The sequence below is a fragment of the Ostrinia furnacalis genome, unplaced genomic scaffold, assembly GCF_004193835.3.
Source record: "Ostrinia furnacalis isolate ACB-3 unplaced genomic scaffold, ASM419383v2 OfSCF6932, whole genome shotgun sequence".
NCBI classification, from domain to species: domain Eukaryota; kingdom Metazoa; phylum Arthropoda; class Insecta; order Lepidoptera; family Crambidae; genus Ostrinia; species Ostrinia furnacalis.
Window position 1 is genome coordinate 529,277 of NW_021137171.1, and position 13,363 is coordinate 542,639.

General features: G+C 34.4%; 1 protein-coding gene across 1 annotated transcript in view; it reads left to right on the forward strand.

Moving 5' to 3' along the window:
• CCHa2 (neuropeptide CCHamide-2) overlaps positions 1-11,864 on the forward strand; it is a 33,764-nt gene extending 21,900 nt beyond the window's left edge. The window contains exons 3-6 of the mRNA XM_028318564.1: positions 2,179-2,249; positions 9,854-9,986; positions 11,146-11,219; positions 11,741-11,864. Coding sequence (XP_028174365.1) covers positions 2,179-2,249; positions 9,854-9,986; positions 11,146-11,219; positions 11,741-11,800 — 338 coding nt within the window. The 3' untranslated portion in view covers positions 11,801-11,864. The remainder of the gene's footprint in view (positions 1-2,178; positions 2,250-9,853; positions 9,987-11,145; positions 11,220-11,740) is intronic.
• The last annotated feature ends 1,499 nt before the right edge of the window (positions 11,865-13,363 follow it).

The window sequence follows — 13,363 nt, forward strand, 5'->3', positions numbered from 1 at the left end:
AAAACGATCATTATCCATGACGGATGATCAGCTTACTATAGCTTCAGCAAGCTTATGCCTTAGACCATTACATCACGGCAGGTTCGTTAGAACTAATCCTATCGCCAGATGCAACATGCGTGTCACTGCAAACGCCGGGGGCGTTACGTGGTGTGTTGTGTAACCTTTGGCCTTTATCCGAATGAATGAAGCCCACCTGAAAGATTGGTGAACGGGAACGATATTCTGACAGCTGTCAACATTTTTTTGGCGCGGGAATAAGTGACATTTTACTTTTTTTGGATCATACACGTCATCGATGCAACAAAGCCTATTTTTCTGCTTTGATCTTAATCCGTTGCGTATCGAAGTACAAGAGGTATGAAAGAGATGATTCTTTAGTAGCAAAAGGTTATAGTGAGCATCATGATACTTTTCTTTAAAAAACTTTATTCTAAACAAAATCAACCTTAAATAAAAACAAAACTAAACTTGGTAGGTAATTTACTCATCTCCCTAACACGCTTGTTTAAAAACATCGTACAGAATGTACGCAATTATCGTCCCCAGTTAGTAATCTTGTTAGTCTGTGTCTGAAACCTCTTTTGTGATAACTGAGAGCATTGCAAGTTGCAACCTTTTTGCTCGGGACGGCACGCGCGCCGAATTTGCATCTCTAACTGATACCAAAGAGGTTGTCGATTCTCCACAGATTAATCAGCGTTCGAATGTTCGAATCTTTAAAAATAGAACTGTTATGACGATAATCTGTGGCAAATTCGGATTCGAACACAAATTTGAATTTGGACGTGGATAGAGAATATAATGAACGGCAGAGGTCGCAAAAATGTGTTCTAAAATATCGGCGTTGAAGGCCAGGATTAAAAAAGTAGATTGCAATTTGAAAAATTACCATTTTTGTAATTACAATGTTTGTAGATGCAATGTGTAATAAAGAGTAACATATTTTATTATTTATACTGAGCAATTTAAGTAATTTTAAATATGACAAACGCAAGTAACGAATTTTAAAAGAAAAATTAGGATGTAATCATTTAACATAATAACCCAAAGTATAATTGAATGGCTGTTAATTAATCAGCATTCATTGTTGTACTCGGAAATGTCAAGGCGCATGACACAAAAAGGTATCTGTTACACACGTATGACGAATCAAAGAAATCAATTTTTGATTTGAATGACAAATAAACTGAATATTACAATGGTTGCTTTGAAAGGGAACAATCGAGTTGTGTCGTATGTCAATGGAGGCGCCTTAGGCCCACATTTCGATTCTATGTTTATTTGACGGAGGAAAAATGTTTTTGTAGCAATGTTAATTCAAGAATCGGTCGTCTGTCTGTCGAATATGGTACACGTAATTCATATTGGAATATGGATGAATGACGGAAGAAATAAAGGGACATTAATTAATTCTTTAAAAAATAACAAACAGTATCGAACGACCGATACGGCTTAGCGTGCCCGCTGAAAAACGGTATCGTATTTCTTACCGGGAAATGAGGTTGATTCAAGTTTAAAATATCCCACGTAAACTCATATTCATAAAAACACCCTATTACACTTGAATTAACGGATTAAAATATAACCGGAATAACACCTAACGAAAACGACCCAATTAGCTTTATTTTTAAAAGCAAAGTCCAAACATTCCCGAGACGCAAATTGGTCTAAAAATCTAAAATACTGCAGCATTTCTACCTAGGCAATCGGAATGAACTAGTTGTTTACCCAGACTTTAGCGTGGACCCGCTTGTTTGCTTGATTTCAATTCAGTTGGCTCCGGCTATAGTTATTTAGAATTAAGAATTTGAATCGAGAAAATTCCGGAAAATGTACGAAAGATTTCCCGCGATAATGCTAATTAGTGAAAATTGTGGCCAGACCCAATTTTCTGATGAAATTGCCTGGCAATGTTGAAAAAGTTTGACGTAAAAAGATCGGTTATTATCCTTATTGTTTTAAAATCTTTTTTTCTGTAGATACAAGTACTGGCCACCGAGATAATAAAACAATAAAAAAATTACGTTCGTTTTTTGTCATTTTTACATTGAATGAGCGTTTAGGTAATAATTTATTGTCATAAATGTAAAAACTTAAGAGCTTACGTAGTCTAAACAAAATTCTTTTACAGGAATGAACTGTATGAAGTTTTGACACAAATGTTTTTGTCAACAGGAGGATGTTCAGCATTCGGTCACTCCTGCTTCGGAGGGCACGGCAAGAGGTCTGACATTGCCGCCATTGACGTAAGTTTAAGTTAAATTAACTTTGAAGTTATTGCAAATTGGACCGATGATCTGGTGAAGGTCGCGGGAGGTGCCTGGATGTGAGCGGCGTAGGACTGGTCTTCGTGGAAATCCTTGGGGAAGGCCTTTGTCCAGTAGTGGACGTCTTTCGGCTGAAACGATACGATACGAACTTTGAAGTTATTTAGGTTTGGAAAGTTTTAGGTTTCAGTTAGCAAGCAGAAGCTCTAAATTGAGATAGTAAACTTCTGGGTTGGTTTAAGTAGCAGTCTTGAAAAAGACACCATCTTTTTGGCTAGCGTCAAAGCCATAGACTTTGTTGTATCTACTAAAAATTAAGTGGCTCATCAGAATTAAATTTGTATTAAGTTCAAAAAATATGTAATCAAAATGTAAAGAATGACAACTTTCGGTCATACACAGCAGCACTGTAAAGCCTGACAAGAAGTTACCTATTTAGAAGTCTTTGTATCGATTGACGACCTGTGTGCAAATATCTAAAGACACATAGGTACACACTAGGGTTGCCAACATTTCATCAGCGAAATATAGTATTTTCCAAAATAAGGTGGAAAAAAATATAGTACATTAAAAAAATATAGTATTTTATGGGAAAAACAAAAAAATAGACAAATATACATTTTTTAATTATTTATTTTTATAAAAACTATATTTTTTTGCAGTTCTTGCGCTGTGTAACAGTTTTTTGTTTAAAATAAAAGTATCATATGCTTTGTCACATTAAATTTTTAAATTAATACTAGCGGCCGCCCGCGACTTCGTACGCGTGAATCCCGTTTTTCCCGCTAATTCCCGTTCCCGTGGGAATTTCGGGAATTCCTTTCTTAGTGCACCTCTACGGTACCTAAGCTGCGTCCCTTCCAAATTTCTAGTGCCTACGTTTAGCCGTTTAGGCTGTGCGTTGATCTGTCAGTCAGTCAGTCAGTTTCTCCTTTTATACAGTGTGAGTCACGTTAAAGTGTACATATGAAAATAAATGAAACTAGACCTATTTTTATCGATAAAAAAGAGGTCAAAAAATTTTTGAGATTTTTTTTTAATTTTTTATAGAATTTTTTTTCTTCCAATTACTTATTGTAAAGAAAACTTAATAACTTTTAAACTAAGCGGTATATCCTGATAAAATAAAAACAGTAATAATGCTAAATAACAGGCAATACTAAAAAAATACATAAAATACACAAAAAAGGCCAAAAAATAATAAAAAATGATACTTTTTGAAAAAAAATCTGCTTTAAAATTTGTGTTTTTTTGGTTATTTGATAAATTTCTCCAAAAAATGCCCCTATAACAGGTAGTTTTTATTACTTTGTATTATTATCTATCGTATTACCTTCGTAAAACCAAAAATCGCATGTCTCTATCCCTATCACAACGTTTGCAATGATCGTTTGAACTAAGCCTCTCCGGGCGCGCNACCCATGGATTATTGGCCAGGGAGACCAGTAATTGAAAATATTTTCCCAATTTTTTTTGTAACTTCAAAAGTATGATAATAAAAATTCAAATAACCATTTTGAAATGATCGGTACATTTTTAAGCCTTAGTTTTTCAAGTGAAACCTTAAATTCAAGAAAGGATTATTTTTTAATTTATGAAAATGCTCTCCATTCTTAGTGGGAATGTTTCAGTGTTGACAACACTTCTGAAATGTCAAAATTCCGTCGAATGCGAATACTTCGAATACTTCGGTGTCCCGATCCCGATAAATCATCGGAATGAGCTGCCGCTGGTGTCCAGCATGGATTATTCGTCCAAGAGTTACACTCACCCCAACCGCGACTCCGCATTCCATCGAATCGTATGAGCGTATGGATGAATTGAAAATGTGATTTTTGGACATAGCGATCTATTTTTCACAATTTCTATTTTTTTAAATCACTGGTCGATAGGTTACATTATTTCGATGAATAAATGTTATTAAAAGTTTTTTTCTAAAACTGACAGTTCTACAATTCTACATTGCACATGGAAATGCAAATTAGTAAACAAAAACTTTTGAATTTAATAATTTTACTTTATTTATGAACACACATAATATTATACACCAAAAGCGTCTTTTCGCAAAGTTTTCAACAACACTAAATAACCATTTGCACATTGAGAAAACTCAGCAGATCACTTGTGTGAACTTAACCCATTTAGCCCTACCGTACCCTATGTGGTACGGTATCTTTTTGAAAATATTTCGAAGTACCAAACTGTTATTAATTTGTAAAAATGATTGTGATAGTAAGCTTAAAGTGATTATTTTACATAAAAATATTAAAAAATATGTTTTAACAAGTGGTTTCGGAAATATTTATGAAATTCCTCGACAGAATACAAAAAAAAATATTTACAATGTATTTAAGAAGGTATAATTTCTTATTATTCAGTGTAAATTATGTTATTTATCAATTTTATTTTAAAAATAGAGTACAATAGATATCATGACTACAAAAAAAATATTATTGAGATTATTTTTATACGGTTTATTCCAGTCTAAAATAGGTGTACCGTATAAGGTACAGTAGGTCTATGCATGAGCAAATCGTGCGAAAAAATATAATTTAATTTTTATTATTTTTATTTGTTTTAGGCAATGAGGAAGATGAGTGTAATTATTTTATAATGTAAAAAGATCAAACATAAAATATTAAAAATATTTTTAAAAGAATTTTTTCGATATCTCAAAAACTGAATTTTCTATGGGCATTCAAAGTTGGATGTTTTAAAAATCAACTCGCACTTGACCGTTTAGCGCGTGACGTCACACCGCCCGTTACCTCCGCCGGGATGGCATTGCTCCTTCGCGCGCTCATAGACTCGTGCAATCATTTCGAGTTTTATAGAATTATGGCGAAAAAAATACCATGCAGATATTGTATAATAACCCTTTTATACTAATACAATGGTTAGTGCCCCAGAAAAACACTTTTAAAGCTAAGAAAAGTTGAGAAATACATAAATGGTGTAAGTTAACGAAAAGGGAGAAAACGTTATCTACAAAAAACAGTCGATATTATTGCAAAGATCATTTTAATGCGAGTACCTACCTAAAGACAAATCACCTACCATTGTATATTTTTCATTACAAATTTTTTATAAAGTATTTTAGTGACATTTTATTTGAAACAGTGGACAAAAAATAGAGAAACAAAACACGGTTCATAGCTAATGTTGTGATAGGGATAGAGACATGCGATTTTTGGTTTTACAAAGATAATACGATAGAGAATAATAAAAAGTAATAAAAACCACCTGTTATAGGGGCATTTTTTGGAGAAATTTATCAAATAACCAAAAAAACACGAATTTTAAAGCAGATTTTTTTCGAAAAGTATCATTTTTTATTATTTGTTGTCATTTTTTGTGTATTTTATGTATTTTTTTAGTATCGCCTGTTATTTAGCATTATTATTGTTTTTATTTTATCAGGATATACCGCTTAGTTTAAAAGTTATTACGTTTTCTTCACAATAAGTAATTGGAAGAAAAAAAATTCTATAAAAAATTTAAAAAAAATCTCAAAAATTTTTTGACCTCTTTTTTGTCGATAAAAATAGGTCTAGTTTCATCTGTTTTCATATGTACACTTTAACGTGACTCACACTGTATATTTAGATAAATCAAAAGCTCATTTTTTTATTAATGATACACTACTTCTGTTTCTTTCTTCTCGCCACTTCGAATTCATAACCGAAAATATCCTTTCTGTAAATGCCGAAGTGGCGGGAATAGAGAGCAGGAATGAAATAACTTCAAATAAATTTGGTAAGTCATTTTCAGTATTTTTTAAAACATGCTGTCATTTTTGGCCTGTAGTTTTGTCAGTAAAGTCACTACAGTCTTTTAATTTAGCAAAGATTTCATTCAATATCGTTATTTCAGAGTATAGGTCGTCCATTTTGATACTCAATTTTTCTTGTAAATTTAGAACTTCTAATATTGTCTCACAGTCATTAAATGAAACCTCCTTTTTTATATTTAATTTATTAAGATTAATCTATTATTAAGATAGTCTAAACATTTATCAAGAAATAGCAAAAAAATCTTTTGAATTCCATAACTTTCTGTGGGGGAGATTTTGCTTCTAATGATTGCAACATTTTTTTTGTTTTGTAACCAAAAAAAATATCTTTTTTACGTTGTTCTAGCGCCGATTTTAAAATTGACATAATATGTTGTGATAAGGATAGAGACATGCAATTTTTAGTTTTACAAAAGTAACTAATACGATAGAGAATAATACAAAGCAATAAAAACCACCTGTTATAGGGGCTTTTTTGGAGAAATTGATCAAATAACCAAAAAAACACGAATTTAGAAGCAGATATTTTTCATAATGTATATTTTTTTATTATTTGTTGGCATTTTCTGGGTATTTTATTAGTATCGCCTATTATTTAGCATTATTATTGTTTTTATTTTATCAGGATATACCTCTTAGTTTAAAAGTTATTACGTTTTCTTTACGAGAAGTAATTGGAAGAAATTGTTTTTATTAATTTTTTTTTTTAAATCTCAAAAATTTTTTTACCTTTTTTTCTCGAAAAAAATAGGTCTAGTTTCACATATTTTCATAGGTGCACTTTATCGTGACTCACACTGTATATTTTGGGGATCTTCAGTAATCCAGTCATACTCTCTTTCCCACTCCGGTTTATTTTATTTGGAGTCTTTTTGGTATTTTTCGTTTTTTAGTCGGCGTTAGCGGCGCAATAGAATTTGACGCACTTTCGTTATCACTACCACTTTCCATACCTAATTTATACAGGATATTAGGTAAATGGGTATATGAGCCGACACTAGCCCATGTTAACATGGGCATATAAATGGTATGGTGAAGTCAGAAATTTCATATCACCATTTAAATTTTTTTAATTTTCATACAAAATAAATTTATAAATTCCGATTTGTATGAAAATAAAAACAATTAAAATGAAGATGTCAATTTTCTGACTTCACCATACCATTTATATGCCCATGTTAACATGGGCTAGTGTCGGCTCATATACCCATTTACCTAACACCCTGTATAAGATTTCAACTTTTCAAAAGAAATAACAACATCTAGTTGAAAACGATTCTGCCGATAAAAAAGCAGACCAAAATATCGTTTGACGACGATAAAATTTACTTTGTCAATTTGACATTGACCAGTTCGTTACGTGCGATGGGGCGGAAAGGTTCTGGAATGGAGGCCGCGTACCGGAAAACGCAGCGTGGGACGTCCACCTACAAGGTGGACCGACGACATCGTAAAGGTAGCAGGGAAGCGCTGGACGCAGGCCGCTACCAATCGATCAACATGGAAAGCATTGGGGGAGGCCTATGTTCAGCAGTGGACGTCCTATGGCTGAAATGATGAAGTTCGTTACGCAAGCGTTCGGATACACGCTATCGCCTATCGGGTATGTTCACGGACCTCATCAAAGGAAATGGTACGTGCGCAATAGGTTATATGACTTAGCCATCTTAACAGTTAAAAGTTACTTTAAAGGCGCGTTCTTATTTTTTTTAATTGAAGGATTTGTTTGTTAGATTTGTCGGTGTTGAAAATATAGTATTTTTGCGTACTATATATTTTTTCAACAGTATATAGTACGCAGACCCGAAATATAGTACAATACTATATATTATAGTACGGTTGGCAACCCTAGTTCATACACAATTAATAATATTGAAATCTACTGCTGTCTTACCAAAACTCTCGTTAGCAAGGACCTCAACAAATAGCAACGCTCTCACACCAGTCTCTAAATACTTAACAAAGGTCTTACCTGCCCTAATTAAATCTAGCGACTGTTGATTCGACATTTGCATGAGGCACACGTCTAGTCTACAAGATTAGCTAAACGACGACAACGCATCTGCATATTGGGTGGCTTACTTTAAACCTTCTTGGTTACAAAAAAAGGGAAACGTTGAGTTTACAGTTCATATTATGTAACTTTTACGGTTAGGTAAATCCTATGTTAACACGTATCCCGTATCTATTGCATTTGGATAACGTATGTCAAGGGTTTATCTCCCACATTCTAAATCGTCATCGTGGTTAATACGTAGCACACCAAAATCTTCGCTCACATCATGAAAAGCTTGCAAGATTTTAGGATCATTAAACTTCAAATATACTCAAAATTTAAACACAAATATTTTTTATAGAATACAAATTATTTATCTTCAGCAGGCGAAATATAAAAAAGAATATAAGTCTACGGGGATAGGTGTTTATTTGTATTGAAAATCAAGGAGTTATTGAGGCCAGAAAATATGAAAAATCCAGCTGAAATATAGATGAACTTTCATTCTTACATTGTATAGGGTAATTCCAGGATACATGCCCCACTGGGATAGGTGCCGCGATTTTAAGTACACTATGTTACAAGCAACTTAGCCTAAAGTTATAGTACGTATAATAGAAAGGGACCTCCCCGTACCACTTTTCGCCTCGCAAACCATCAAAGAGTGCATTCGTTTAGCCAGTGAGAGCAAAAATCTTCCGCGGCCAAACCTTAGCGAGCGTCGAAATAAAATTGGTACGTATCTTTTAATGGATAATTTTTTTGTCAGCTGTAAAATGAAGCAGATTTTTATATAATTTGATAGACTATCTTATAAATTAGACGGGATAGCTATGTTGAATTAGATTTTTAGTGTTATTATATTTTTTATTAAAAAAGGCACCTATCCTATGCTAAAAGGATAGTTGCCTATTTTTTTTTGGGTATAGATGCCCTTAGGGCCATGTCCCATGCACCTAGGGGCATCTATCCTAACCTGCTCTTTTTGTCACAAGTAGCAAGTAAGAAGAAAAAAAGAATGTAGTACGGCTAACCTAAGAAAAGTAATAAATAGGGTGCCCTTCTGATCGAATTACCTTTTTACCCGACTTCGGGTGGATGTACTATGTACTATTTTTAATAAAAAATATTAAATTTCATTTTTAATTCATTTAATAACAAACAATGTTAAATAATAATACTTGGCTTGTTTGATTTCAAAATGCATTTGATCCTTAGAATTCAAAAACTGTATTAACGAGTCATCTATCCCTGCATCAGGCATCTATCCTTTGAAGCAATCATACAGTCAGTCTTCTATCCCCCACATTAGGCGTCTATCCCACTTTTTAGAGGTCAATTAAAATAGTATTTACTCAGAATCGGTATAACTTAAACTAAAATAATTATAGTAATATCATAGACGAAAGACCAAAGTTTACAGATACTAAGGTCAAATTGTTGATAAAAACTTACTGACTGAGTTACAGAGCTGTTTCAAAAAGTGGGGCATCTATCCTGGACTTACCCTAAATCACCTCGCGCAATAAGTAAAGAGAAAACAAGAGTTCATACTCGTAAATAAAATGTATGTAGATAACATTAGTCCAATCAAAACTTCAAGATCGATGATATCAAAGTATCTGATTTTGTACATATTATATTAGGAAAAGAATCAAATCATTTTAAGTCATGGTTCAGGATGTTCTGATAGTTCGGATGGTAAAAAAAGCGTGTGTTGATCACGTTGTCATAATTTGCTCCAGGAATCAAATCTGCAGCCACATTTTAACATTAACAACCTTTTATTCGCAGCAGACGAACCAAGACCTGATAGCCCGTCACCAGCTGGGCCAGGAAGAGACGCCCCCCCACCCAGGCTACCCTCACTCCGGGTACAGCGGCCTGCTGCCCCTGGGAGACGACATTATACCCGTCAGAGATGGTGGTGAGTGGTCCCTCAGTTATAAGGAACCAAGACCTGATAGCCGGCCACCAGCTGGGCCAGGAAGAGACGCCTCCACATCCAGGCTACCCTTACTATGGATACAGCGGCCTGCAGCCCCTGGGAGATGACATTATACCCGTCAGGGATGGTGGTGAGTGGTTCTCTACAGCAGACGATCCAAGACCTGATAGCCCGCTTCCAGCTCGGCCAGGAAGAGACGCCCCCCCACCCAGGCTACCCTCATTCCGGGTACAGCGGCCTGTTGCCCCTGGGAGACGACATCATACCCGTCAGGGATGGTGGTGAGTGGTCCCTCTGTTACAAGGAATCAAGAACTGATAGGCGTCACCAACTGGGCCAGGATGAGACGCCCCTACATCCAGGCTTCCCTCACTCCGGGTACAGTGGCCTGCTTCCCCTGGGAGACGACATCATACCCGTCAGGGATGGTGGTGAGTGGTCCTTCTGTTACAAGGAACCAAGACCTGATAGCCCGCTTCCAGCTCGGCCAGGAAGAGACCTCCTCCCATCCAGGCTACCCCCACTCCGGGTAGGTACAGCGGCCGACATCATACTTGTCAGGGATGGTGATTGGTGGTGAGTGGTCCTTTACAGCAGACGAACCAAGAACTCATAGGTGTCACCAGATGGGCCAGGAGGAGACGCCACCTGGGCACTCTCGGTTATTTTGTAAAATACCTATGTATTACCACCCGGTCGTGTTAACTGCGTACCTGGTAGCCATGACGTCACATCGACTCTCTGGTACGGACGGGGCGAACGCGGAGAGGTGTGCGGGTTGGTGCGAGGGAGAGTTGCATTCCAGTTTTCCAGTTACATAATACTCAATTAGCCTATTACTGACGTCATTTTTAAGGCTGACTAATCTGTCGTTGGCGGTCAACCTGATGTACGCATGGATCCGTCATTGGCGTTGAAAATGTTAATAAGGTTGCAGGCCGGATCTTATAGCGTGTCAAGATGAAATCCATGTGGACTAATTTGGGAGCAAAACTTGGCAAAACCTAGTTAAAAGTACCTACTTTATTCTGCTCAATATCTTGTAATACTACAGAGACATAGACTGGCTTCATTTGTTTGAAAGAAAGCCTATCGAGACTTTAAAGAGTTTAGACTAACCTAACTAAAATTTCAACAGGTGTGTACGACCGAGAGGATGGCGCCTCCCGGGACGCCATCAAGTTCAAACTTCGGAACATCGTCAAGCATTGGGTGAGAATTATTTATATGCTTGTCTGGAGTAGGTCGTTTGCCCGGACATGTCTAGTAAACATAGCTCTACTTTGTTTAGTAGTTAGTTAAAGGCCTTCCGAAACGTAACTGCAGATTTAAATTCAATAAATAAATAAATAAATCTACTAACATTTAAATCAGTTCACAAAAATGTTCATTTCTTATTCTACATGAGAAATATTGGGTTTAACCACAGAATAATAATAAGTACTGTTTAACTTCCAAAAAGCGACTTTGTATAGGGCTGACACAAGCATCTGATTATGTGGTTGACCAAAAATGTTTATAATTTTAATTTTGTTTTCAATTTTAGTATATCAACTGATGATTTTCCAATATCAAGTGTGTAGAGATTCCACGGAGACAGTTTATTTTTTTCCTTAAGTAACTATTTTAATTTTAAATGTGATTTTAACATGCCCGTCCATTTCGTTTCTTACCATAAAACCGCTGGATAAACCATAAAAATAGATTTTCTAGACCCTCAACTTTTCTTGCAGATGGACAATATGAGGCGGCAGCAGAATAACGACGACGCATACATCATCGACAACTTGTAAACCCACACTGTTTCGCTTACGGTTGCCACCTGCCGACTAGAAAAACAATTGACAACTTTCTAAAACTTTTGTGATCTTCGAAAATCTAAACTTGAATTTTTAAAAATCGCATTCGTCTATAAAGTGACCTTCTTGGATTGTTTATCTGTGGTTATTTAGTTTGAACTAAGAAACTTCTAACAATTATCACTTTTTTAAACATGTAAATCTTTATCGTGATAAAATCTAGAGTTAGAGGTTAGAAAACAAGTAACTTTAATACTACTTGTACTAACGTTAAGAAATAAAAAGGTATAAATGTTATTTAAATTACAATAGTTATGAATCGTGAGAAGTGGCAACCCTAAGCTCATGCTAAATATAAATCTGGAGGTTCCCATATTAATAGAGCGAGCTTGCTTTTCGTAAAAAGGGTCATTCTAGGATGATATCATTTCGAATTTAAATATCTTCGTGTAATTATTAACATATTTAGAAATAATATTAGACGTACGTATGTTGTATTAATCTGTTTTCAAACTAGAAACAATATTTCCTCAATATTTAATAATAATATTATGAAAATCAAGCTCGCCTCTTTACAGTTACTGTTATCCTTTGTCTTTACTATAAATATAAACGTTTCTTGTCAATTATAAAGTTTAACATATAACCATAAATTATAGTATGTAGATAAAAAAAAGATTTCCTTAAAAAGGCTGGCTGCTGTATACTTAAAAATAAAAAGGCCCGTATTAATGAATGTGTCTCAAGACGATACTTGAGAAATTGTTTAGTATTTTAACTTGACTGATTTCAAAAATATTTTGCTTATTTTTTAATAAGATTTTTTTAAATCTACTACTTATATCTTACTTTTTAACTAATTTACTTTCACTGAAAGCTATTATTCTATTCACACTTTCTTTTTTACTATCAGCTAAGTACATATTTCATAAAAAAAATTGTTGTCTAATAATAATATCGTATTATTAATACGGGCCTAAATCTGTCACTATACATAGTTTCTACAATAGTAACAATTTGCTTTTGTAAAATAGCTTTGTTGTTGTGAGATTTGGTATATTTTCGTTAATATTGTACTTTCACCTCAGTACCTGAAAACGTATTGTTTGGTTTCTAAATAAAGGTAGTTTTCTTTGTAATACATAAGTTTACCATCAAGATAAAGGATAAGTAGCTAAAATGACTGTCTCTGTTATATAGAAAGTTTGCGTACTTAATAAATGGTTAGTAACAACATAATGGCAGCTGTGTTTTTTATTTACACCTAAATTAATTAAACACGTAAATAATTTATTTACAGAACAGGTATTTTAAGAACATCGATCGAAAAACTTAACTAATAAATCTCATTTATTTTTGCAAATAGGCTTTTAAAAAGCACTTTTACATGTCCTAGTATTAACCCTACCACTGCTTTGGGACAATAAATTGGCCAATACTTAAAATTAAAAGTATAATAATAGTAAAAAAACTAAATGTTTATTCAAAAATAAAAGCGTGTCCGCGAGGCAAAGAGGCGAGGATAATATTTTATACGGCATTTCATTTAAATAATTA